We start from the raw sequence: 27,932 nt of genomic DNA, 5'->3' as shown, positions 1-27,932 counted from the left end.
TATGTATGAGCTGGTGTGTGGCTTGGCCGTGCTCTTCTTCCCTGCCTGATCATGGAAGCATCTGGAATCCTCTTGAGATGGTACCTGAGAGGCTACAGTGAGCAAAATGTTCCACTGACCTGTGTCAGATATACTGCACGAGGAAGAAATAAACCTTTAGTATTATTCTAAGTCACAGAGATTTGGGGGATGTTTGTTACCACAGCAGAACCCAGCCTACCCTGACTAGCACAAAAGGCTTAGGAAATAAAAATGCATGCTCTTTAACAACAGTGGTCCTGGGCAGGCTTAGAAAAACAAAAGTGTTATTTTAGGTACGGGTGGGGGCAAGGCATGAAAACCCCTTTACTTCTCTTTCAATCTGGTTCTACTTAGTATCTTGATCTTAAAAAATTACTGCAGTTTAAGCCTTTTGGCGAAGGCTGCTGTCAGTAAGATGCCCAGAGCAAAACTAAAAAGCACTAATCTCTCTCACTGACTTGAATATATCAAATTGCCAATGACACCAGCACCATGGATGAAGAAAGACGTTGAAAGAAGCAAGTGGGAACAGTATCTCAAGCTTTGGGAACTGCCTGAGCAAAGGCATGACATCCTCAAGGGACCCTTGAGTCAACTAGTGAAACTCCCTCCAGGCACCTGTCTATCCCTTGGTCATTCCAGGCACTGCGAAAAGATGCTAGAACAGGAGCCGAAGTGGAGCAAGGACAGCTACCCGCTGGGTCGTCAGGATGGAAATGTCTGCCTGCCATGAGGCTGCCCGATTTGGGTCTGCCTTTGTATAGGTGTCTACAGGCTTAGGACTTCTGCTTTACAAGATTCATTTTTCTAACCCTTCTATGTCTTGGAACAGTGTTTTTGTGGTTTTGTTGGCTAAGTTGAGCAAGCTTTTGGCAATTGTTTGCTCCCTCTGCTGAAGGTCATGTAAGCACATGAGGTTGAGATTTCCACCCATTTCCCAACCACTACCATTATAGGTTGAAAACAAAAATCACGGGGAGCAGGGTCAAACCAGTTTAAAACTAACCAACCAAGCCATGCAGATACCCGAGACCGTGGGAAGGGCAGATCAAATTGGGGACACTTACTTCTTACTCCAGGGCCACGCTACTGATGTGTAAGTGATTCTAAGCCTCTCTGGGTAGTTTTATTTTTTCTTCAGTCCATGTACCTATTTGGCTAACCTATTTTGCAAAACTTTTGCCATGGGACTCAAGAATTCCAAGAGTATCAAGTTACAGACCTAATTAGAACTTGGACACAGGGAGGGGCTGAGGGTGGAGGGCAGTAGGGAACCTTCAGGATCCCAGCCATTGGGCTCATTAGTCCAGCATGAAGGAATCTGGTGACAGCCGCCAGCCCCAGCGTGGCAGAGAAGGAGGCTCACAGCTTGTCGACCTTTTTCATGAAGCAAACAGATGGATATATTTTATTCCAGCTGCAAACACTATGCGGCCGTACAGGGCTGGCTGGCACACGTCTTAGGATGGATGTGCTGGTGAAGTCAGGTCATCTCAGCGAGACCTTTGTCCAAGGAAAGGGGCTGTCTTCTGGCTAAATTCCTAGGGAGGTTTCAGGGAAGCAAGCCGCTCAGGTTGGGGTCAGACAAGCCTGGGGTTTGGATCCTACTAGCTGTGGAAATGAGTTAACCTTGAGAGTCCCTCATTACAGCTAACATCACTGTGCCCATCCCATACACCAGGCACGGGGCTAAGTGCTTTGTGTGATTAATTCATGTGATCCACGCACAGACCCACAAGGAGAATGTCCCCAGGATCACACAGCTCGTGAGAGGTGTGGCTTGGATTCACATGGAGGTCTGATGTCAGTGCCGAACTCAGAACTCACAATCCTGCATGAGGACGCCTCGTTTGTTAAATGGGATGAATAGGACCCACCCTCCCATGGGAACCTTCTGAGGTTCAAATGAGGCCATCTATGTACAGCTTCAATAAGTGGTCAGTTCATGGTTCTGTTGTTATCCATCCCCTTCTTCCGATACAGCTACAATGTTAAGGTTGGTCAGTTCAATGCTTTGGGGTGGAACCTGCTGGCAAGTCCTTCTTTTTTCTAGATCCTATTCTCGACTGGCATCTGTGTTACAAAGATATTCTAACAAAGAAGTTCTGGGGGCACCATTGTTCCTTCCCCTGGCTGTCACAGGAGGCATCTACTCTGCATGAGAAGAGGGACAAAGGGAGCCACAGAGGGATCAAGCACAGATGCAAGGCACAGCCACAGGATCCCCGTGTCTAAGTGCAGCGGGGGAGCACTCCCGGGAGCGGCCCCGAGGTCTCTCTGCCCCATAGCTGGCCCATCCCTAAAAGCAGCTGCCTCCCATGCACCCCCAGCTTCACCCACTCCCAGACTGCAAAAGGCTGCCTCACTGGTCTCTCCTTTTTACCTTGTTTCCTTGGCTGCCACCAGGTTGCATGAGCAAAAGCACGTTCTCTCCTCCATCTGCGCTGTCACAAGGGCCCTCCATGGACCTGCCACCCCACAATTCCAGGCCACTGCTCTTCACAGTTCCCCATCCAACTCTCAACGGGAATTTCAGAAACATGTGGCTGTGTGCATGGCCCCTGTGTATTTGTGCTTAAGGACACACCCCCATAGGCTGGACACACAGGGGCTGTGTCTGAGTTGGTGAGGAAAAGACAGGGGAGCGTCATCTCTAAAGAACTGAGAAGGCCCTTCCTCAAAATACAGCCCCAATTCACTCACAGAGAGAATGACAAGTTTCAGTCACAAGATCAGAAAAATAAAAATTGCTGGGAACTAGAATTCTGTGGCTGGCTCCCTAATAGAATAAATTATATTCTTCTGCCCTCTACTGGTCAAGAGCAGCACCGGCCTTCCCAGGGCCTTCAGAAAAGACACAAACAAAGATGGTGACTCACAATGCATCCTTCCATTCCTTAGAGACACAGGAGACCGGAAGTGAGCTATTAACCTGTTAGTGGGGGGAATGCTGTCGTCAGCAAGATGCCCAGAAGGAACAGAAACACACCCATCTGCCTTCTGTAAGGGGAGGCTGCAAGCTGCCAGTGAGTCTAGAACCATGGATGACGTGACTTCCCTCTGGGCCTTGAAGGATGAGGAAAGATGTTGAACAGAATGGGGTGGGGACAGCACGCCAGGCTGAAGGAACAGCTGGAGCAATACTTAGGGGACTGTGAGTGCACCAGCTAAGCCCCCTCCGGCCACTTGTCTACCCCTTGGTCATTCCAGGCACTAAGAAAAGATGCTATTTCATCCCCAGGTGGGAGCTCGGTGAGGGGAATCTTGAAGCAGAAATATCCACATGCACGCTTGCTCAGGAGACCTGGGTCTTATATACAGATACACCACTTGGATTGGGCACATCCCTGTGCCTCTCTAGGGCTCAGTTTCCTCATTTGTCAAATGAAAGAGTTGGAAGAGAATGATATGTGAGGTTCATTCTGGCTCAGAGACTCTGGTAATCCACAGGCCTTGATTCAAGGGGGTCCCTGCTGACAGGCTGAGGGCAAAATACGCTGCCCGGCCACCTGGCTTCTCCTTCCAGGTAGCCTTCCCATGGCACTGGGAGTGCACCCCTCCCCAACCACCTTTTGCTATTCCTGTCTTGCGCTGCCTTCAGTGAACGCAGCAGAAGCTGGCTTTTTTGTCCATATGAGCAAGATGGCAGCTGACTCGCATCACATGTCATTTCTCTGAGGCCACCCCTCATCCCACTCATTACAGAGAGGGTTCAAAGGCGACCACTCCTGCACCCAGCAGCAACGAGTTCCCTCCCGAACAGACCCAGTGCTTCAAAAGAATAAATAAATAAGGCTGCGTGTGCTTGATTCTTTCTTTTTCCCACTTGAAAATCTGTAACATCGTTAGCTACAAGTAAATATATCAGTGGGATTAATGGAGTGAACCAAAAAGTGACTTGATTGGATTTAAAACTGCATTATTTCTTTGGGGTGAATTAGTAAATTTAGCACTGTCGAGAGATGATGGATGGAGGACCCAGGGACTGAGAGTTCTTATCGATCCTGAGAACAGATCGGCAGAAGGAAGAGAAGCCGGAATGGCTTCCCGCACTCTGTTTTCACAGAGAAAGGAAATATGGCTTCTCTGCTCACTAGACTGCACAGGAATACAGGCTTCTCTTTTGGGCAGGTGGTCGAGTTGTGACCACATATGGTGGGCAGGGTCTAGGATGGTCTCCAATGATCCCCACCCCCTGGAATTCACATTCTTGTGTAATGATCCCTTCACCTGAGTGTAGACCAGAACAACTGGCTTGCTTCTAACACACAGAATGCAGCAGACACAATACAATGTTACTTCTGAGATTAGGTCATAAAAAGACCATGGCTTCTGTCTCAGGTGCTCTCTCGCGCATGCTCCCTTGGGTTGTTCACTCCAGGGAGCCATGGGGAGGTAGCCCTGTGGAGACGCCCATGGGAGGGAGCCTGAAAGTGGATCTTGCAAGGCCCAACAGCCATGGGAGTGAGCTTGGGAGTGGATCCTCCTCCAGGTGACCTTTGAGATGACAGAGGACCAGGTAGACACCTTGGTTGCAGCCTCTTGAGAGACCCTGAGCCAGAACCACCCGGCTAAGCAGCTCTTGGATTCTAGATGCACAGAAACAAACTGGGACATAGTAACTGTCTTGTTTTAAGTCACTAAATTTAGGGTAATTTGTTACGCAGCAATAGCAAACTAATATACCACATGACTTGCCATGGCCACTGAAATGTGAGTAGAAACAACATGTGTGTCATTTCTGAGCAGAAGCTTCAAGAGCCAGTGCGAAACTTGCAAAAGTCTGGTTTCCTGCCTTGGCAACTGTGCAGGCTGGGGTCAGACCAAACTTCTGTGAGCCTGGGTCCCGGAGTGACCACAATAAGCCAAGTCTCACCCTCCCCAATACCACCAACCTACACTGGATATTCAGTGTGAGCAGGAAATAAACTTTGGTTGCATAAACCACTTAGATTTGAGAATTGTTTGTTACCACTGAACAACCTAGCTCATCTTGACTAGCACTCTGGTCAGTCAAAGTGTGCTACGGGATTGGGGAGCCCAGAGCAATCGAAGAAAGGCGTTTGCTCTTCCTGCTAGGAACACAAGAAGTGTTGCTTGAAATGGTTCTGAGGTATGGTATGCTTCCTTATAGAGGCCACCACAACCGTGTCCTATAGAAAGAATTTTCAAATACTCTGTCTCATTGACCCCATTCGTATACTTGCACTTCCAGAACACATGCTCCAACTTTTTGATTAGAAAGTAGGGTCCTCATATAAGTTAACTGGCCAACATTCAGCGAGAATGTGTACATGCCAGGCATTGCCACCAGTATCCTCTCATTTACTTCTTACGACAGCCCTGTGAGGCAGGTGCAATGATCATCACTCTTAAGATGAGGAAAATCCAGCTTTGAGGAATAAAATCAACTATAGGAAGTTATTTCAGCCTCTAGGTAGACATTGGCAGAACATAGACTTGAGTCCAGGCCCTCTGGACCAACCCTCACGCTCTTTCCTTCTATCTCAGGTGGGCCACTGGCCACGGAGGTGGACGCATTAAGGGGGCCGCTTAGTAGGAAGGTTTTGGAACCCATAGGCTGAAGGCCCCTTTACAAGGAAGGAAACGCTTGGGGATGGTGGTAAGAAATTGAGATATATTCCTTACTTGTGTCAATGAAGACAGCATCCACATAGATTTTGGTACAGAAAGAGCCCAGGATAAATCCACAGGCTGGTCCAAATACCAGCATCGTGAACAGGATTCCTGAAAGGAGATGAAACAAAGATTAGATTTTAAAAAAAGGCAATTGAATGAGCAAAATAGTCAAAAATCAAGGAAATTATTTTACATTGATCAGAGGAGAAATCTGATTATACAAATGACATGACAGGAATTAGTCTAAAAGATCCCAGAGGAGGGAAACCCAGTATTTCTAAATTTGGAAGCTCTTGAAGTGCTATTATGCAGGAATTCTATAGTTTTGGTAGATTGCTTTGAAATATTTGTGGGCCCCAAGTACCCACAAATCGTAACATATTAAAATACATTCACATCCATCATTTAGTATTTTTTCTGCCATAAACATTTTGGAAAGGATTTTTGTAATTTTGCTTTTACGTTTATCTGTCTTTACGTAATTCATTTAATTTATGGTTGGCGAAGATTTCTCAGCACCCCTTGTGCAAACTCAGGAGTTCTTGGGAAGTGAGAAAAGTCAAAGCCACAAATTATTTTCAAATGTAATGAAACGTTTACGTGCATTAAATTTCCCAAATAAGAAAGCCGACATAATGGTATGCTTGGAGAACATTGGTTAGATGTCTTATTAATTTCAATTCTGCAGTGTCCCCTTGTCACTCAATTCTGCAGTGTCCCTTGCTATCTGCGGTCGCTGTAATAGCTGTTCAGGACTCCAGCTTTTCCGCAAGACTTGAGAAGAAGGTACTAGGCACGTGCTTATGGAGCTGACAGATATAGTACCTGGAATTCTGCACAAAACTTTTGGATCATTCTGGGAAAAGTACTGAGGCCACATGAAAACCCACAGGCTGTATCTATTCAATTAAATTTCAATTTGGCAAACGTCTCCAGAGCACTGACAGTTCCCAAGGCCCTGGGAATAAACACATAGGTAAAAAAGGAGCCCTTCCCTCAAGAAGCTGGCTGCCTTGAGGGGACAATCAACAATATGTGGTCAATCCAACCCAAATAGGCAGCCAGAGGGTGGTTGCTAACAGGTCCACGTGGGCACAGGAAGGACGAGGGAGGAGACGAATTTGACCAGAGGAAATCTGGGTGCAGTGGAGGGTAATTTTGGTCTGTTCGCAGGGGTACACTAACTCGCTGGAATTCTCTCGGAGATGTCATCATGGAACCACTCAAATATTCATCCAATTAACACTTACTGAGCTCCTTCCCTATGCCAAGCAGTATTCTCAGGGATGGGGATTCAGCATTGAACCAAACAGTCAAAAACCCCAGCCTTCCTGGAGCTCAGACTTGGAGGGGGGAAGAAACACAATTTCAGAAACTGTAGTCAGGAGCTCAATTGGTTTCTAAATTCCCAGCAAAGGAAGCCATGACTTCCCGATTTACAGACAGGAAGCAGAACCTCAAAGCAGTCGCTGGAAGACAGCTTGTAAGGAATGCTGTTTGATGAAGAAAGGAATGAAAAGAGGATGATTTATCTCATAGAAATGGGGCTGAATCCACTCTCAGAGAAATCCTACTCAGTGATTTGGAACAATCTAGAAATTCAGGTGTCTCAAAACTGCCTCTCCCACAGCCACCCAGAGACGCCTGGTCTCACAGTTATTCCAGTCTATAGGAATCTGGGGAGAAGCAACACCCACCTTATGAGTACATTGGCTCTGGATTGTCACAACTTAGATCAAGATGACCAAACAGAGAAAGAGTTGGGGGTATTATCGGAAAAAGTCTAGAATATGAGGCTCTTTCAGGTATGGGCTAGAATTAGGGAGGGTGACCTTAGTGGGGTGGGGTCAGGGAGCAGAGCTAATCTTGGCCGCATTCTCTGGGTGGAGGAAAGTGAAGCACGAAGTGATGCTGAGAAAGACATGGGGACTGGGGCATGGAGAGGGGGCGTCCAAGGCAAGGGCAGCACCCAAGGGAGACTGAAGGGATTTCTGCTCCAGGGCAAAAAAAAATTGTGAAGCCAGCCACATCCTCCCTTCCAGGCTGTAGTAAGCCATGGTCAGTCACTGGCCCTCTAAAGATGGCTCAGCAAGCAAACCAAGTACTCAGGCTGTCCCTAAAGAACGGGACACAGGAGGGGCTGGCTCAGTGGTGCAGTGGTTAAGTTTGCACGTTCCACTTCTCAGTGGTCCAGGGTTCACGGGTTTGGATCCCGGGTGTGGACATGGCACCACTTGGCAAAAGCCATGCTGTGGTAGGCATCCTACGTATAAAGTAGAGGAAGATGGGCATGGAAGTTAGCCCAGGGCCAGTCTTCCTCAGCAAAAAGAAGAGGATTGGCAGTAGTTAGCTCAAGGCTAATCTTCCTCAAAAAAAAAAAAAAAGGGATGCAGGAGACAGGAACCCAATTCTCTTGGCAAGGGTGCTGCAAACACCCTTGTGACTCACCTTCAATATTCCCAGCAGGTGCTCTGAGCCCCAGCAGCATCCCCACTACGCACGATAAAATGCCTTCTTTCATGCAAATTAAATAAAAACCCCATCAACGTAATAATCACTGATTCATCCCCTACTGATTGAACAAGGAGAACTATCATTAATACTTAACAAGTCCAAGGACCAAGCTTTTAGTTTCATTGGAAGGAAACAACCAATGAACTGAAGCGGCTCTGTCGAGATTGTTGCGTCCCCTCTCCTCCACTTGGGGGCAGTGGAGTAGAGTGTGTGGACTGGCCAGACATCAGGGGACAGCTGAGACCCCAGGTCCTGGGCCTCCTGCCCTGGTGCAAATTGTGACACAGAGGAAGGGCATCCCACAAGCTCAGTTGCCCACCAGAGCCCTGCAGGGCCCAGAAGGGCCAGCCATCCCTTCGAGCAGCTCAGACAGGCAGAGGCGTACCACAGAGATGTCATGCACCAAGGTGGCCTGTCCATCCAGCCAAGAGCACCTCCCACTCCAGTTCCTCTAGCAAACCCTCGGATTGCGGCGCCCCATTTTAACAGGATGGAGTTCTCCTCCAATGCCAAAGACGCCCGAGAGGACCCAATTCCAAAAACCAGTGACAGATGTGGGACACACGTATTTTTGCATGAAGGGCATTTCCCTCTCCCCCAGCTGGAATTTCTGGGGCCATATTCTAAGTGGCTCCTTTATCCTCTGAGAGATGTCTAGTAAATCCCCAGCAGCAATGGGTTCTCGAACAGTCCAGTAGTGGGGATGTGGGAGCAGCCTTCATGCATCAGGAGGCACCCTTTATCACTTAGAAATACCTAAGGAAAACAGCTCAAATCAAGCCGCATCGGAGAGCATGGCCCTGGTCTTCAGGGAAAGCTGTTCCCTGAGAGGAGCCTATGAGACTGGCTGTGATCTTACAGAAAGGGACTTCTGAATTTGCTTCCTTGCTGTCCCTTCAATTCATCCTACTAGGCTGTCATTTTGTTCTTGTTTAGCGAAACCACCCCAAATGTTCTACCTAAACAGACGAGAAAAAGATTGTCCGGCTCTAAAATCCAGAATCCCTGTGTTGAACAGCGAGCTTCTCCGGGGAGGAGAGAATGTTCCTCAGCAGTCCAGTGCTGCCCCCTGCTGTCTGCCAGATTCATGTACACTTGAGAGGAGGGGGTGACGTGGAGGAGGAGAGCCAAGACTCAGGCGATCAGAGACGCCTGTGAGGCACCTTCGGTTCTGCTACCTTGAGCCCCACGCTTTGCCTGCATAATCTCCTGTGATCCTTTCAAGGGCCCCGACAGGGGAGTCTACTGTGCCCACTTCACGGCAGAAGAAACAGTATCTCTAAGAAGTTCAGCCCCTCACTCCCAGCACACAGCTAGAAAGCAGCACAGCCAGGGTCTGAAGTGGGGTTTCTTCCACCCGTTAAGGGAAAAACCATATCGGAGGCAGCTCAGGAGACAGCGTGGGCCACCTGGGTTCAAATCCCACCTCCACGAAGCTTGGGCAAGGTACAGTTTACCTCCGTGTGCCTCGGTTTTCTCATCTGTAAAATGGGAATGATATCGGACCTATTTCACAGGGCTGTGGGGAGGATTTATGACTTCATATTTGGGAAGCTCTTAGAACAGTGTTTGGCACACAGAAAGAGCCATGGAAGTGTGAAATAGCTGAGGCCCGTGTCTCTTCTACTACAAGAAGGTCAGCACACACAGGTTCCCAGTCCTCCTCGCTCCAAAGAACACTTCCCCTCCCACACCTCATCGCCTAAAGCCACAACAGGGGAGAGGGGCTGGAGCCGGGGGCAGGCCCGGCCTTGGACAGGGTTCTTACTGGGAAGCAGCTGGGACCCCGAGCCTCAGCAGGGCCCAGACGGACTAACCATTTGGAGTCCACCCCTGCCCTGACTGCCTGCTCACCAAGCACATTCTGATGCTAAAATAACACAGCTTCCTAGGGATGTGAAGACTGGAAAAGGTGGCAGGGCCATTCAAGAGGGAATGGGACAAGCCCTGTGCTGACCTCACTCTGGCATCCTGGTCTGAACACAGGCTTTCTGTACATTAGATTAGTGTAAATCTGCAGTTCCCAAACTGTGTGCCAAGGCACCTTGGGGTACCCCAGTGAACTCATAAAACGTTTTAAGTTTTTGAGGGAAACACAGACATCTCTGACATCAGTTGGATGTTACTCATGAAACTACTCATTCAAGGGAGCTTGATGGTTTCAACATCGGATCGAGCTACATTCCTCTTAACTCCATCGTTATCTTTGTGAGCTGAGTTTTCAGTAGTTCCTGTGATAAAAAGCAAACGCTGGGTGGAAATGGATGTGGAAAGGGAAATGAGGGTGGTGGAGTCCATTCTGGTTCCAAGGTTTGAGAACCGCGCGGTCTCCAGCGGGGGCACACATGCCATTAGTAAGTGATCACGCTTATTTACAAAGAAAAGAAAAATATTTTTTTCTTTCAATTTACATGTATTATTTTTTCAAACATTTATTAAGTGGTTTGAACCTAACTGCTTGATAAACAGAACTGCTGGGTATCTTTCAGACTCAGGGCTCTGTGACAAATATATTGGAGATGCTAAGGGCACAATGACCCAAGACAGTCTGGGGCCCTCTGCTGTAAACTTGAGGCCCACGCTATACAGTCTGCAGAGTTAGCACCAGGCATCTCCAGATGATGCAGAAGAAGAGACGAACTAGACAAGAACTCTGCCCTCGAGAAGCCTGCTGTCTTACTGGAGAGACTTTCAATCATTCTTAGTCGCTGAAAACACACGATGGGCACCTACTGGGTACCAGGCCCTGTGTCAGGAGCCTGGATAGAGCCATGAACAAAGAGACAAAATTCCCCCTTTCCTGTGGAGTTTGTCTTCTGGAAGATGAAAGGCCATAAACCAACAAACTAACCCACCATACGATGTCAGGGGTGGTGCCAAAGAGGAGAGGGCATGATGGTGGGGGCTAGAGAAAGACCCCCCAGTGCACTGAGTCCTGTGCATAATACACACAGCACTGTGTTAGACGTGCTATCAACCTGGGGCAAGGGGACTCGCAGGTTAGGGGTTCCACTGTGGGAGGCAGACTAATGGCCCCCAAAGATGCCCACGTCCTAATATTGGAAGCTGTTACTGTTACCTTAAAGGACGAAAGAGAATTAAGGCTACGAATGGAATTGAGCTGGCTAATCAGCTGGCTTTACAATAAAGAGATTGTACTGATTATCCTGTGCACCCAGTGCAATCATTTGGGTCCTTTAAATGTGGAAGGAGGAGGTGTCAGAATCAGAGAAGGAGATGAGAGGACAGAACCACAGAGAAGGCATCAAGAGAAAGACTTGACTAGTCACTGCTGGCTCTGAAGATGGAGGGTGGGGCCATGAGCCCAAGCATGTGGGCAGCCTCTATAAGCTGGAAAAGGCAAGAAAAGGGATTCTCCCCTCCAGAAAGAATCTTCCAGAAGGAGGGCAGACCTCCAACACCTTGATTTTAGCTCAGTGAGACCCATTATGGACTTCTGACCTCTAGAACTGTACGATAAGAAATGTGTCATTTTAAGCCCCTAAGCTTGTGGTAATTTATTACAGCTCCAATAGGAAACTAAAACAATTGTCAAAAGCACATTTGAGGAAATTCTCAGATCTTATAACTACAAATATACCTGTGAATCTCTGAGAACAGGATGTTGCATGAAGCTGTTTGTTAATTATTTGGCCACGCGACATTGTTTGTGGGTCATTTTTCAGACCTGGTGTTGACTGGGGCACAGTTCCAGACATGCCAGAGGACACTTCAAGCCTGATGGGGCAGAGGTGGTGCCTTATTCTTCTGTCTGTTCCTAGTTTGGCCGACTGTGATGATCAGTAAGTTCTTGAACTGTTGAAAGGATGTGTAAGGGAGCACACCAGTTATAGCAGTGATGCAAAAGAGGGAGTGAGCGACTCTCCTTGGCCGTGGCCTGTCCGAGCTCAGCCGGTGGGGAGGAGCAGAGATGGGACTCAGGCCCCAACCTGCTATTTCCCTGGACGGTGTTCTCTGCAGGGGTCTCTCTCAGTGCTGGGGACCCCCCATCCGTCTGCCTCCTCCTAGATGCAGTGCTCAAGGGGACTGACAAGACAGCCTACAGAAAGGGTCAGGCCAGACGCACAGAACCAGAAGAATTTGGAAAACCCAAATGGAGCCTTCTATTTGGAATTTACTGGCCCAGGAAGAATTAGTCAACTTTACTATTATTATTAATAAATGATAATTATTAAAAGTACTAAGAAACATTTTTTGCGTGTTTGTGGAATGTGACGTGCTGATTCTAAATTGCGTATAGAAATGCTGAGGGCCAAGACCAGCCTAGACACCTTTCTTACAAAAAGAATTGTCAACACTTTCCAACTGGAGATCAAGCCTTCTTTTAAAGCTATAATGATGAAGACAGTGTGTTTCTGGCACAAGCAACAACAAACAAGTAAGAGAAACAGAAGAGAAAGCCCCAGAAACAGACCCATACTTATGTGGACACCCAATTTATGACAAAGTGTGCATACACAGCAGTGGGGGAAGGATGATGACCTTTTCCATAAATGGTGCTGGGACAACTTGAAATTACAGGGGGCAAAAAAAAAAAGCCAGCCTCCCCACACATGGAAAAATCAATTCCAGGGAGGTAAGAGACTTGTGTGAAAAGCAAAACAATAAAGCTTCTGGAATACGACAGACAAAATACTGTCAGGATGTTGGGGATAGGGAAAGTCTCTTAAACAAAACAAAGAAAGCACTAGCCATTACAAGAAAAGCTTGATAAATTAGTCTACATTAAAATTAAGAAGGTCATTCATCAGATGCATCAAACGAGCCCACTGAGAAGTGAAAATGTGGGCAAATATATGGGTAACACACATCCTTACAAAGACACACACAAGAATCAGAGGGCTCATATCCAGACTACTTAAAAACTACTATAAGTCAATGAGAAAATGACAAACACATTGGAAAAGAGACAGAAACCTTCACAGGTACTTTGCAGAAGAGGAAATTCAAACCTCATTAGAACTGAGGGACATGCAAATTACAACCCCAATGAAACATCATTACATTTTCAGCTGACTAGAGTTTGACAATACCAAGTGTCGGCAAGGATGTGGGGTATCTGGGACTCTGTACGCTGCTGGTAGAAGTATAAATCACACAAACACTTTGGCATAACTCTGGCAGTGTCTACAAAACTGAAGATAAACTAACTCCGATGATCTACAATTCTAACTCCCAGGTAAATAGCCCACAGAAAGTCTGACGTACTTGGAGGCACATCCAAGAATGCTCATCCTAACACTGTGACATCCCCAAACTGGAAACAACCCAAAGGCCCACCATCAGAAGAACAGACAAACAAACTGTGACATCTCCATTCTCTGGAATTACTACACAGCAAAGAAAACAAATCATCCAAAACATGGATGAATCTTAAAGATATATGACCAAGCAAAGAACACAGACAGGCAAGAATACATCCTGGTGCGATTACATACATCCTGGTGTGATTCCACTTGTACAGAACTCAAATCAGCAAAATTAAACTATTTAGTGATAAATAACGAGGTAGTCAAACTTCAACGAAAAACTTTAAGAAAAAAAAATGAATTGTACAGAAGTCAGGACTGTGGTTACCGCTGCTGGGGAAGGCTGGTGGGGAATTACCATCAAGAAGAGGCAGGGCGGGGAGTCGGTGCTGGTTTTGTGTTTGGTCTGTTTACAGGCTATCTGGATATTTGTTTCAGGGCAATTTTTCAAGCTGTAATATGTTTTCTGCGCAAAAACATGATTGTTACATTTTTCCCATATATACGCAAGTGTGATATAAGTACCTATATACACACAGCTGTTGGCTGTTTACTGAGTGCCTGCTGCATGATGCCAGGAACTGGACTACGTGACTTATACCTGTCATCTCACGACTCCTCCTAACAAAGCAGTGAGCTGGGTGCTGTGATCCCAGTTCTACCAAGAAGAAACTGAGGCTCACAGAGGTTAAGCAACTCGCCCCATGGCCTGTGGCTTCTAGGCGGCAGCTTGACCCCTGTACCCTCTGCAGAGCTGGGCACCCAGTTAGGCCAAGCACAAATAAGCAAAGTTAAAGAACCGAACCAAACCAAACCAAACCCCAAACCCTGCTATTCACAGGCAGCTGCCTCCTTCCTACACCTTACGCTGTGATGAGGGAGCCACTCATGGGGATGGATGGCTACTTGGAAACTGAAGCCCGCTGCAGAGGGCAGCGTGGGTGTGATGAGGGGCTCCCAGAGCCAGCTGGGTGTGTATCCTGGGTGTGCACTTCGTCCATGCTGGCTTCCACTGATGCTTCACAGCTTTGCTAGGGCCTAGAAGAGCCAGGGAAGGGAAAGACGTGTGGGCCCCTGCTTCTCCTCTCCGTGGGCCCTGAGCCTTCTCAGCCGGGCTCACCACTCCCTCGGCGACAAGCAGGAGAGCCCATCCATGGGCTAGCCACAGCAGCGCCCATGTACCGTGTGAAGGAGAAGACACTGACATTTCCCTCTGAGCCTTTCCTCTTCTCTTTGGAGCATGCCATGGGGCCTGGCTTCCATGCCAGCAGCCCACAGGGCCGGGACAGGGGGGTGGAGGCTGTCCCTGAGGAGCTGCGGGCATCTGCCAGCTGGAGGCAAAGCTCTTTGTGTTGCTGAAAGCAAAGCCAAACGAGCCATCCAGAAACCCAGGGGCTTCCAGCAGCGCCTCTGCTCACTCTGTAATTAGACAAACCCATTAGGATTTCCGAGGGTCACTGCGTGGAACAGGATAGCATGACACCTGCCTCAAGGGTGGGTCAGGACATGACAGAAAGGGCAGGGTCAGGCTCCGCTGCCACCTGTGTGTCTGCGAGCCCTGGATAGATGCTCCTGTGCCTCAGTTCCCACCTCTGTAAAATGGGCCAACAATAACCCCGACCTTTCTAGGGTCTTTGAGGATCAAATGGGCGAGAGCACAAAACAGGCCTCAAAGAGCTTCCGGGACAGAGATGTTCTCGAAAAACATCAGCTGTTAGTTATTCTTCTCGCCGGTGCTTCTCGGAGCAGGATTTTGTTTTCTGCTTTATGAGTTTTACTTTTGATTACTTGGGTAAGAGATGAGTATTTTAGAGAATGTGGAAAATAGGGAATCATATACAGAAATATCATTGTTCTCATGTTTCCTTTTTGGCGTCACTGTATTTGTAATGCATTTCTTCCTGTGTGTTTCTGCATTAGTGGGACCAGATAGGGTAAGCTAAAAACAAAACCCATTTTCCTCACTTTAAAAGAAACACTGAAAAACGATCTGAGAATAAACTAAGGATGGAGAGGCGCCGCGACACAACAGTCAAGAACACAGACCCAGGAGCTGGCCAGCGTTTGCACTCACTAGCTGTGTGACCCTGGGAAGGTTATTTACCTTCTCTGGGCCTCCATGCTCTCACCTGAGAGTGGAGATAATAACAGTTCCTACCCCGAAAGGTCATCTCAAGGTTTAAGTGATTGACGCATGCCAAGGGCCTCCCACAGTGCCTGGCATACAGTAAGTGCTTAATCAATTTTAGCTATTATTGTTACAAGGAAGATGGCACAAATCGCCATCTCTCACTACCTAGAGAGAAACACTGATGTTCATTTAGATATCCCCTTCCAGTCTGTCTCTATATATAAGATTAATTTTTTAGAGTAATTTAAAAAAACCACCCAACACAGCTCTCCTAATAGAAAGCCTGGAAACAAATGATAAGATTTTCTAAAGAATATATATTTAAAGAATAGAATTATCTATTGCCGTACAATTTATGGGGCTGGGGAGGGAATTTCAAGGCCCAGGCACTTCTCGGCTGCTGTGGGGAGAGCGGGAGCTAAGATCCTCTGGAACCAGACTGCCCATCGCCCACGGCCCAGCTCCCGATACCTTCCCGGCCGTGGGGACGGAGGGCCCCCGAGGACACTGTGATGCCATGTGATAGCCCTGACTTCTTTGCAGGGACTGAGCACAGAGCCAGGCAGGTGAAGGGCGGAGCTGAGGGTTCTGTGATTGACAAAACGTAAGATCACTTCAGGGGAAGTCTGTGGCTTTCTCGGGAGGGATTCTGAGATGTGCTTGATACAACTTCGAGAAAACAAGACTGTTCTCTCCAGTAGCAGCTCACTGGGCTGGCACATGTGGATGAGTGCTGTGGCCTCTTTTCAAAGGAAAGTGGTCTAATTCATCTTTTGTTTTTGTCCGATTATAAAAGCAATGCCTTCAGAAAGAGGGACAGACTACTATTATCTTACTAGCCTGAGACAGTCACTTTCTTCAAGTTTTTACCCCTCCTGATGTATCTGAGGTCAAACAAAAATTCCCATGACCCCTTGATAAGGTATCACGTTATCTTTCTGTAGATGAGAAAATGCTCAGAGAAGTTAGTCAATTGCCCCAAGGACACACAGCTTGTACATAGTGGAGGTGGACTTGAACCCAGGCCTCCAGGATCCCCTGGGTTCTTAGAGAAAGAGACGGTGATCATGGTGCAGTGGTGAAGCCTTTGGAATGAGTCAGACCTAGGCTGAGATCCTGGTTATGCTTCTCAATTTCTGGCTGACTTATTCCTCAACTCCAAGTCCGGGACTAAGATCTACTTTGCAGAACTGTGAGAAAAAGATGCAACGCAGGCAAAGCTTCTGGTGCCTAGAACGCAGCAGATGCTTTCTAGAATTCTCTTTGTGTCTCAGGATGATGAGTCCAGGAAGGGAAGGCTGCATGGCTGGTCTCCCCCAGGCACGTGTGTCTTTAGCTGGACTCAGAACCCTGGGCAGTCCCCTGGAGCGGGCAGTGAGGAGAAAGCTCAGGTCGGTGGCGGCTCTTCCCCACTAGAGGGCAGCGCCGGCCTAGAAAAGAGAGAGTCCAGGCTTCTTAACTTCCTGGTCCTCCACTTCCTCACTGCCCACGAAACCCTCGCCGGAGATTGCTGTTTTCATCTCCCACTTGCCTTCCGTGCCCTCAATTTATCCAAATGTACTCTTCCGTCCTGCAACCTGCCTGCTGAAATTTCTACCCTAAGAAGGAACATGCAGGCATCGCACGTGCATGAATAAAACATGATCCGTAAACAGCAGGAAGCCTGCAAACACGCGATGCTTATTTCTCCGGTGCCCACGGCCAACAGCCTGACGGCGTTATGTAACTGACCTTTCTTCTCTCTGTGGGGGAGGCGGAAGGGGAGAGAGGACGAGGAGGTGACCGTTCCCTGAACACAGATGATGTGTCAGACACTGCACGAAATGTGCATAACAGAGTTATCCCCATTGGAAAGTTTATAAACAAAACACTGATGTTGCTAAGGCTGCGTGGCATGTGCCAGAGCCACAGCCCACGTGCCCCTAACCACAGCATCATAGCTGTCGCCTGTTAGGTCAGCTACATCACTGGGCCTCAAAGTTGGCTGCACACTGGAATGTCCTGGAAAACAAAAAATTACTAACGCTTAGGTCCCACCCCCCGGGATCTGATGTGGCTGGTGTGGGATGCAGCTTGGGTCCTGTGATTTTTCCCAAGCTCTCCAGGTGCAGCCATGTTGAGAACCTCTGGGCTCTGCCCTTGCTGACCTGAACCAAGGACCCACTTGTTACCCAAAATGCATCTGGGCACACAGGAAAAGGGAAGGATGTGAACGCTACTGATGTCAGCCCTGCAAAGTGGGAGTGTGGTGTGGCCAGACCAAGGTCACTGTGCATGGTGGCAGGCCCTGAATCTCTCTTGTGCAGCCGGCTAAAGCAGCTCTGTATGCCACCACAACTTTGAACTCGACTACAGAACCCTGCCCAGCATACCTGGCATGGCCCCTGATGCTGCCCGGTGTCCGGGCCTTCCTCACGCTGGTCCTCAACCAAGTTTCTCCTCTCCTCCAGGCCCTGAGCAGTGCACCAAAGTTCTATCCTCCACTCAAAGCCTGCCTTAAGTATCACCTCCTCCAAGGGGCCTTCCTAGATTTTTCTCTCCTTCCCTCTTCTGCCACAGCACCTAGCCTCAGACTTTTCCTATAGTTCTGCTTACATCTGCCCGGAGGCAAAAATAAAGTTCGATATATTAAGCATGCCATAATAATTGCAGGCCAAGGGAAGGCAGAGACCTAGTTTTAAAAAAATCCTATTTTGCACAGGGGAGATGCAGCCCTTTGCCTGGCAGAGGGATCCTGTGTTTGTCGTTTGTACTGTGAACTGATTACTGCCCCGGCCCGGGAGAGGCAGGAGGCCCTAGCACCATGGAGAAGGTGCATCTAACGAAGGTTGTTCTAAAAGGCTCAGCTTCTTTGGGATGCTCGCGTTTGGTCATTTGATCAAAGCTACAGTTGTCACTAGTCTTGGTTTCTCAACCTAGCTGACAGAAGCTTTTTTTCTTCTTCTCCTGCTCGGCAGGGCCTTACCAGGGTGAGGGCATATGTCCCACACCTGGATGCCATGCCCACAGGGAGGAACCCACTGTCAGCATGGGCCAGGCCGAGGCTCCCTGGTCAGTGCCCCCATGGGACGCATGTATCAGGGCTGGGGCTACCGTCTCATTTTCCTGTAGCTTTCTTTGTACCTGGCCGGTACCAAGGAGCAGGGCAAGAGCTGGCTGACTCTTCAAAGCAAGTGAGAACAGGCCCGCCCTCCTCCCATCCTCCGTTACAGCCTGGGGAAACCCTGGGTCCAAGAGTGATGAGACTGCACCAGCTGATGAAATGAGAAAACGTGGCTGACAGGTGAGGGCTAGGAAGCTGTGAACCATACAGGCAGGCAACCCACCAAATAGCAACAGCTTGCACCATCCTGAAGGGCCGACATCCTGTTTGCACCCTGAGTAGCATCTTTCCAGAAGCTCTCCTTGGAGAACCTCTGAGATGAGAGGATGGCGAGTCTCACGGCTTCCTGTTGTCCTGACCCTCAGCCTCCAGCAGGGGGCAGTGGAGAGATGGCGGGGCCTGGAGTCCAGAGGTTGGGCTGCAGTGGCAGCCGCAGGAGGCCACGCTCAAGGCACTCAACCACTCAGCCTGGGCAGCTATGGCTGTAAAACGGGGCAGTGACCTACCCTGCTTCCCTCCTGTCACAGGCTGAACTGTGTCCCCTCAAATCCATTTGTTGAAGCCCTAACCCCCCAGTACATCAGAATGTGACTATATTTAAAGAATTGATTAAGTCAAAATGAGGCCATTAGGATGGGCCCTAATCTGATAGGACTGGTGTCCTTATAAGAAGAGACACAAGGAGGGCACGAGCACAGAGAAAATGCCTGTGAGGACACAGGGAGAAGGCAGCCACCTGCAAGCCAAGGAGAGAGGCCTGGGGAGAAACCAACCCTGCTGACACCTTGATCTTGAACTTCCAGCCTCCAGAAGAGTGAGAAATAAATGTCCATTGTTCAAGCCACTGAGGCTCTGTTTTTTTGTTGTGGCAGCCTGAGCAAACAACACGCCTCCCAGGACTGTGTGAGGGTCACATGTGACAAGGCATGAAAAGAGCATCTGGAAGTCAGAGTGCCACTCAAATGGTATGGGACCTTAGACACATAAGGTGAATCGATAAACATTAATCACGCCATCCCAGGACTCCCAGAAGTCAGGATGGAATCAACACACAGCACCCTGTGCGGGCATTACTCTGGTTAGGACCAGCAGGATGTGAAACGAGTGGGGAGCTCCGCCTGTGGGACCCCTGTCTTATTCTTTGCCTCTGACCTCCTCACTGTGCCCAGCATGGGTAGATTCTCAAATACACTGCTGAGTCTTGTATGCAAGGCAAGTGGTTTTCACCCAGGGTGGGAGCTGAACGGGGTGTAAGAACCACAGACAATCGGATGAAAAGAAGACCCCATCCACAGCCTCGGGCCTGAGTCGGGTTTTGAAGTAGGACTGTTATTAGTGACGAGGATGTGGGTGCGGTGGTGATGGTGGCACTGACCTCTAGCCAGCTGAGGGCTGGGTACCCGCACTTTCTAGGCACCGTCTCATTTAATCCTCCCTAGAACCCTATCAGCAGATACACTCCCATTTTACACATCAGGAAACTGAGACACAGAGAGATTAAAGCAACCTGCCCAGTGACACATGTACAGTAAGTGGGAAGTGCAAATAAGAACAAGGACAGAGGATTTCAGAAAAGCAGTGAGGGCGGGCACAGGGCACTCCAGGAGAGAGCAGAGGCAAAGGCAGGGAGGTGAGAGAGCCCCACTGGGAGGCAGACAGTAGGAGGAGACCCTTGCAAACAAGCAAAGGGTCTGGAGTGCTGTCGCGGAGGTTCTGAGGGTCTGTGGCTCCCTGTCGTGGGGAGCACCAGCAGCTCTTGGATGTGGTGTCTTGCTAACACTGTGTGTCAGGAAGATTAAACCTGGAGGCAGGACGGGGGCAGGCAGTGGAGGGAAAAGGAGCAGGCAGCAGGGAGGCCAGCCGGATTCAGAGGGCAGGTGTGGGGTGGGGACGTGGACTGGGGTTAACCAAACTCCACTGAAGTCCCCACCATGGCACTCTGACCACCCGTGAGTGAGCAGACGCACGTCCCTGTGCCTCCCCCAGGGGGCGCTGCATCTTGGAGCCCTGCATCAGAAGTGGGGCCCGGCCCAGGGGACTTCGAGGACCTGGGCGTACCCTGGGCCCTCACTGGCTGCTTCTCAAGAGGAGTTACTTGCTGAAGAGGTCCTGTCTCTCTCCTCATCTCACAGGCACCCCCACAGCTTCAAAGGACCTTAGAACCATAAGGAATTTCGTCAGGGGCCTCAGGAGACTCACGGAGGGAGTGCTGCTGTGGTCACCGGGGCTCAGAAAGCCACAGTGATGGGCCCAGGCCTCAGGGATACAGCGGGACCCCGCGTCAGAGGTCAGGGCTCCCCTGACCGCAGATGGAGCTCCCAGAGGCCCATTCTCAGTTCTTGGTGCGTATTTCTTATTCACCAAAGTACTCAGGTGTTCACCCGAGGTGACCTCATTTTGTTTCCATTGCTCAGAACTGACAACCCACTGCCACTTCCATCTGGCCATAGTGATGCCATCGCTAAGAGCAACAACAGAGTGACTCTCCATTAAGTACCTCTCATGTGTCAGGTGCTTTAGACACGGTACATAATTTAATCCTCACGACAACCTAGAGACAAGGGTGTCTTCACCTCCAGTTTACAAATGAAGAAACTGAGGCACAGAGAACTTGGGCTACCAGCCTACGGCCACACGACTGGATAGAAGCCAAGGTTCCGTGGGCCCCCAGTGCTGCACTTCCTCCCACCCACCATTTGGCAGGAGGAAATGGCAGCAGAAGGGTTGTGGGCCCTGGAAGTCCTTCTAACAAGTTCTAGAGGAGACGGTGTCTGCAGGGTGCAGAAAGCCTGCTCTGAGCCTTGGCCCGCCTGTCACTCGGAAGCCTAGTGGCCTGAGGGAGACTCAGGCATACATGCACACACACACACGGGGCACTACACAACTCCTTTAGCGTCGGGGACCCGGGGCCGTGGTTTATGCGTCCTCCACTCAACAGGTGTGCTGTCCTCCATCAGTGGAAATGGGAGGCGAATGCTAAGACATTTTGTCTTGTCGCCAGAGGGAGCCAGACACCTTCTCATGATAGGGGACTGCTGCTTCAGGAGTGTGGCTGGAGGTCCGCAGTTCAAGGTAGGAGGGCCAACCTCCTGCTCCTCTGCCGGCGGCTTCCTGGCCTTCTATGGTAGCAAATGGCAGGTCTGTGATCCTTAGTGAAGGTCGTCACACTGTGTCTGTCAAGAAAATGACCATTTCCGAAATGCCTGGGAAGGGGAAGGGAGGCCTTCAAGATCAAAACAGGTTACCCCAACCATGGCGCCTTGACCTCCCCACCCAGCTGAGTCCGTCCTTGACTATATTAATCCACCTAAAACTGGTGGAGTAATACTCCCACCCTGCTTGAAACCATCAGGGGCTTCCTACTTTATAACATAAAGTCCAAACTCTGGGCTGGCACTGTCATGAGTAGGGGCAGGGCTGTGATGCCAGGCTGCACCAACACACCTGGTGCCAGGTGGACCGGCCTCTGAGAGCAAGCTGGGGACCGCAAGATGGCGGTGGCGGCCCACAGCCTTGCACTGAGTGCACACTGAACGGTGGGGACTGGTCCAGCGCTGAGCCAACAGGAGAGGGACACATAGCAGCAGCCAGCATGGTGCTCAAGGAGGCCAGGGAGCGCCTATCCAGGTTTGAGCAAAGCATCATAATCAGGCACTGGGGTGGGGAGGGTCCTGGGCTAGTGGGGGGTCCTGGGCTAGTGGGAGGTCCTGGGCATTGTCCATCTGCCTATCAGTGGACCCAGGTCCCTGAAGAGGAGGCCTTCCACATAAGCAAACGAGCAGAAGCCCAGCTGTCACTCAGAGGGGACAAGATGGGGACGGGAGTTGGGATTCTGGAATAAAGCAGAACTCCCACCATCAAAACTGCCCTGCATCCAGGGGGGCTGACAGCACTGAAGCCCTGAAGCAGGCCCCAGAATACAGGGTTGCAGCTGCAGAAATCCCTATCTAGAGGCAGGGCGGGGGGGTCCCCCTGTCCCAACTGGGGCAAGACTAACAGACTGCAGGGATGACAGCTAGTGGGACCCGATGGCTGCATTCTCCCCTGCTTCCAACCTCATCCCCAGTGGCGCCCCTCCACCAGGGGTTTTGTCTGAAGAAGCATGGAAAACGGTTGAGGTGGGAGTGAAATGCAAATTTCACCCCTGATTTATCACTAAGGGTGACGCGGCTGCTTGTTGACATGACAGTCTGGTGATTTCAAAGCTGACAAAATTTGAGGACGGGTTATTAAACGCTGCGTTTCTGTGTTCTGTGAGAAGGGAGCCTTCACTGTCAGAAGTCGACAGACCTCACTAGGAAGGAGTCCTGACTGACCAACTTCATTTCCTTGGTGGTTTCCAATAGGGTCGGGAGGCTGCTCAGATTGGGGGAAAGTCATAAACACGCATCTCGAGGCAAGCACAGACTGGACAAAAACACTGGTTCACTCTATGAGAGAAGGCTGGCTGAACGTCCTCCAGGTAAGAGAGCAGGTGCATGGAGTCTAGTCAAGATGAGGGAGTCTCACCCATCCCGTCCTCAACATATGCGATGGTGCACTGGCACACTGTGCACATTTGAGAGGGGAGGTCAATACACCAGAGGATGATTAAAGACTCAAGATGAATGACACAGGCTGAATCCGTGGACCCAAACTCTGAGGGAGAAGCGTAGCCAGTGTTCACGGACAGGAAACTTTAGGATGGACTGGGGAAAGTGTGGTGCCACCAGCTGTTCAGGGCAGGAAGTATCAGCACAACTTCCTATCAGTGAAGCTGTTGGCCCAAATGTCAATGCCACCTCAGTGGCATCAACAGAGTCTGGGGCACAAAGGGGTGGCCCCCCATCCTCACATGGTCAGCCCCCAGGGTGGTCAGTCCAGAATATGACGTTTAGAAAGGGCCATGCCATACTGGATTTTCTCCTGGAAGAGCACCTGGGAGAAGGAGGGAGCTAGAAGCCATGGTACGAACCGAGTAAAGGACCGAAAAAGAAGAATGAGCCTCAAAAAGAAGAACAAGCAGGAGGTATGACTGAAATGCTGTCATGAGGGATAACAGCTCAGCCACCGTGTATCTTTCCAGAAGCCAGAACCAGATTTGGAATGCAGTTATAAGAAAGCAGGTGACCGGGAACGTTGGGCACAGATGGACCGACTGTCTTAGGAGGTAGTGAGCTCCTCGCCAGCGGGGGTGTTCAAGTGGAGACCAGGTGTCAGGGTTGACGGGGAGGGAGTTCCTGCTGGGTGGTAGAAAAGCAGACAACACGGTCCCCAATTCTAAGATTCTAGGATTTTCATCTGGTCAAACTGCCAGGAATTTCTCAAGCTTCTCCACCATCCTGAGCACACAGAGGGTGGGGATTCTTCTCCCCAACTGCTCCATGCGCACAGGTGTGAAGTCCCTTCCCCAAGGGGCAGCAATGACTAAACTCACAGGGAGCAAGCACGACGTGGGGGGTGCCCATTAGAAAGCCGAGTCACCACTGGCCATCCTCCACTGCTCTGCTGTCCGCTCTCTCCCAACTCGGAGGATGAATCAACACCAGCTGCTTGATTTCCCTGCGTCTCAGTCCCGGAAGACGGCTTTTCTGGAAAACTCGTCTGTGCAGACAATGAATCTCTCCAGAGAAATTGAGAGGCGGGATTCCAACGCACAGATTGGAGAATGGGGGAGAAGTCACTGAGGGATGTCCACTTTTCAAAAGGCAACGGGACAGATGGATAGATGGATAGCAGGACTTGAGACAGCACCACATCCACCCGGGTGGGTCTCTGACGCGGTCCTCAAGGCCCACACTAGAAGAGAACTAGAGAAACTGTCCCAATAATTGGGCCAAACACTATGCGCCTCCCTTTCCTGGGAAACTGCTTCTGGTTCTGCTTGCAGATGAGGGGGAGGGGGAAAAATTACGCAAAGCCAGCAAACAAAGTCCGCTTCCAGCTGCGAGACCCGGTTTGGGGGTTCACCGAAAGGATCAGATCAAACTCCTCCCACCAGAAGCCCTGGGCAGCCAGCAACTTGTGCTTTTTTTTTTTTTTTTTTTTTAACAAGGGGAAAGAGACTGTCTCAGTTCTGACACTCGACAGGCTGGCTCAGGAGAAGACAGTTTCTCCAAAGCAGGGGCTCCCAACCAGGGGCAAATTTCCCCCCAGGGGACCTCTGGCCACATCTGTAGACATTTGTGGTTGTCACAATGGGGTGAAGGGACGCTACTGGCATCTAGTGGGTAGAGGCCAGGAATGCTGCTCAACAGCCTACGAGGCACAGGACGGCCCCCACAACAAAGAATGGTACGGCCTCAAATGTCACCAGAGCCGAGGCTGAGAAGCCTGCTCTGAAGCACCCAGGCTGCAGCTGATCTCAGAGCCTGGCGTGGCCCACAGTCAACCTGCGGGGCAAGCAGGTGGGGCTGGGAGCAGGAAGCGGGGAGACCACTGGGATCCATTTACCACGGACTGCCATATGGCACTCAGAATTCAATAAGCTTGAGGAGCTCCCTCGTCTCTACCAGAGAAGAAGAAAAAACCCCTGATCCTTCCAACTCTAAAAGCTCTTGATTGTCTGTGAAAGCCAGAAGGAACTTTCTCGTCCACTGGTTCCTGACCACCCCTGCTGTGAAGTCAGCTGCGTCCCCATAACACCCCTGTCATCTGTGTCCCCGGGGTGCGGCATCTTGGTGAGGCAAGAGGTAATGAATGACTTGAAGACAGCTGATCATGGGTAACGCTGCAGCATCTAGAAGAACCGAGGAGCTCACTTTTCACAGACGATGGAACCGAGAGGTCACGTTGTCCTGCCCAGAACCCACCCCCGCCCCCAGCCTATTCCCCAGCCTAGGACTTGACACCAAAGTCCCCTGAGCTCTCTTGAGCAAAGCTGTGGTTTTCAACTGCGCTCCCTGGTGCCCGGGGCTGCCAGGCAGAGGGTGGGGGAGGGAGCTGAACGTGGGAGGCCAAGGTCTGGATTGCACTGTAACCAGGAGCCCCTCCTTCGCCATTCTGTCCTGTGGACTTCTGTGTAAGCTTTCTGTAGTGGGATGAATGACAGCCCCCAAAAACGCATGTTCACATCCTGGAAGCTGTGAATGTGACCTTATTTGGAAAAAAGGTCTTTGCGGATGTAATTAAGTTAAGGATCTCGAGATGTGACTGAGGTCCTGGATTACCTCGGTGGCCCCATAAACCCAAGTGTCCTTATAACACACACATAAAGAAGAGACAGAGGGAGAAGAGAAGGCCATGTGGAGCCAGAGACTGGAGTCACAAACCAGGAGTGCCCGGAGCCACTAGAAGCTGAAAGAAGCGAGGAAGGATTCTCCCCGGAGCTTTTGTGGGGAGCACAGCCTTGCCAACACTTTGATTTCGGACCTCTGGCCTCCAGAACCATGAAAGAATAAATTTCCGTTGTGTTAAGCCACCAAGGTTTATGGTAATTTGTTGTGACAGCCTTGGGAAGCTAATGCAGTTTTCTTTAAGGAAAGAGTCCATGGCCAGAAGTTTGAAAATCACTAGTTCTACTGGGTCATCTCCCCTAGGGGTGATGCTAAGTCCAGAGCAGGGACTCAGAAACCAGCACTTCAGTGACAGTGGAGTGAACAAGAGTGTGAGGTTGGGTTGAGCCCAATCTCCTTTTTCATCCATTAAAGGGAAAAAGGAAGGGTGGCTATGCTTATTGGGCTTGGAATTGCTCAATTCTTCCAGAAATTTTGCAACATCCAAATCCTTTGCAACATCCAAAATCCTTTGAAATCTATTAACTGAGAAGATACTAGAATCCACAAGTTAAAAAAAAAAGTCCTAGTGCTGTCGTTGCTCTCCAGGCACCTCCCATGGGGCGCCCCAGAGGGAAGAACTGATCAGTGGCATGAACTGCACCCTCGGTGACAGCTGCAGAAAAACAGGACCCTGGTTTAGAGACCTCCCTAGGTTCTGGTGCAAGTTACTCAGTGGAAGGAGCTCATCCCGTCCTGGCTCCCAAATCACGACAAAGACACATCCTGTGTGCCTTGCCTGCCGGGAACGACCCTACAAATGGCCTCATAAACTCTTAGTCACAGAGCAGTCTTCAGTCTTCAGACATGGCCAGCTCCTCATTTCACCGGTGGGGACAGCAAGAGCAGGAAAGATGAAGTAACATGTCCCTAGGTGTCACAACTAAAGAATTAGGGGCAGAAGAGAGGGCACAGCCCACCCAAGGACCTGCTGCTCTGTCATAGTGCCCTGCACTTCCACCTGCACTGGCGGGTTGGCATCATCCATCAGGAAGCCTGCTCTGTGCCCCCAATCATTTGGTAAGCCCTAATGCTAGAAGAAAATTATTCTGAGACAGGCCACACTTAGCTTCAAATAGACTCCATCTCTGACACGTATTTTTTAAAAGGCTAGAGAGGGAGTGATTATAGCTCCTACTTCACCTGTTCCTGAGTGTGAATTACTCAGCCGGGCACACAGGGGGCCCCACGCTGTCCTTCGAATACCGCCCATCTGCACTCCATTGTGGCTGGACTAGAGGACCCGGTCTTCTCTAAATGGCAGACTGTGACCCTCCCCAAGCGCAGGGCCATGCTGCCTTCATCCTCACACTCCAGGGAAGGAGCGGCAGGCTCCACTGCTCCTCACTCCATCTGTGAGCTCACCCTCCTTGAGGTCCAGCTCCGCCAGCCACCCCAGGAGGGCATTGCCAATGTCCTAGCCAAAATGCACCTCTCCCCACAACACCCCTGTGGGACAGAGTGTCCCAGCTGTTCTTAGCAAACGCCCAGGGCACGGCTGCACCTTTTTCATCCTGGCTGGCTTCTTTTCTTTTGCTTCTTAGTGTCTTTCTGTGCTCCCTCTACCCTAAATATACTGAAATAAATAAGTAACTTTAAAAGATATGCATATTTTTTTTAAACTGTGGTAAAATTCACCTAACATAAAACTTATCACCTTACCCACTTTGGAGTGTACATTCAGTGGTGTTAAGTATATTCACGTTGTTGTGTAATCTCCAGAACTCTTTTTTAAAAGATGAATATTTTTAAAGGATGAAAAATTTCAAATATAAAAGTAAAGAGAACAGTGGACCGGCCCGGTGGCGCAGCGGTTAAATTCACCTACTCTGCTTCGGTGGCCTGGGGTTTGCCATTTTGGATCCCGGGTGCGATCCTAGCACTGCTCATCAAGCCATGCTGTGGCATGCATCCCACATATAAAGTAGAGGAAGATGGGCACGGATGTTAGCTCAGGGCCAATCTTCCTAAGCAAAAAAAGAGGAGGATTGGTGGTGGAT

At 49.8% G+C, this 27,932-nt stretch overlaps 1 protein-coding gene across 2 annotated transcripts in view; it reads right to left on the bottom strand.

Annotated features, from left to right (window-relative positions):
• Positions 1-27,932, bottom strand: part of SLCO3A1 (solute carrier organic anion transporter family member 3A1) — a 289,096-nt gene that overhangs the window by 63,562 nt on the left and 197,602 nt on the right. For both annotated transcript variants that reach the window (XM_070618553.1, XM_070618543.1), the window contains exon 3: positions 5,671-5,769. In XM_070618553.1, the coding sequence (XP_070474654.1) occupies positions 5,671-5,769 (99 nt within the window). The remainder of the gene's footprint in view (positions 1-5,670; positions 5,770-27,932) is intronic.

The sequence above is a fragment of the Equus przewalskii genome, chromosome 1 (assembly GCF_037783145.1).
Source record: "Equus przewalskii isolate Varuska chromosome 1, EquPr2, whole genome shotgun sequence".
Lineage (NCBI taxonomy): Eukaryota > Metazoa > Chordata > Mammalia > Perissodactyla > Equidae > Equus > Equus przewalskii.
The sequence above is the reverse complement of the archived record's forward strand: the minus strand, read 5'-3'. Positions and strand labels throughout refer to the sequence as shown.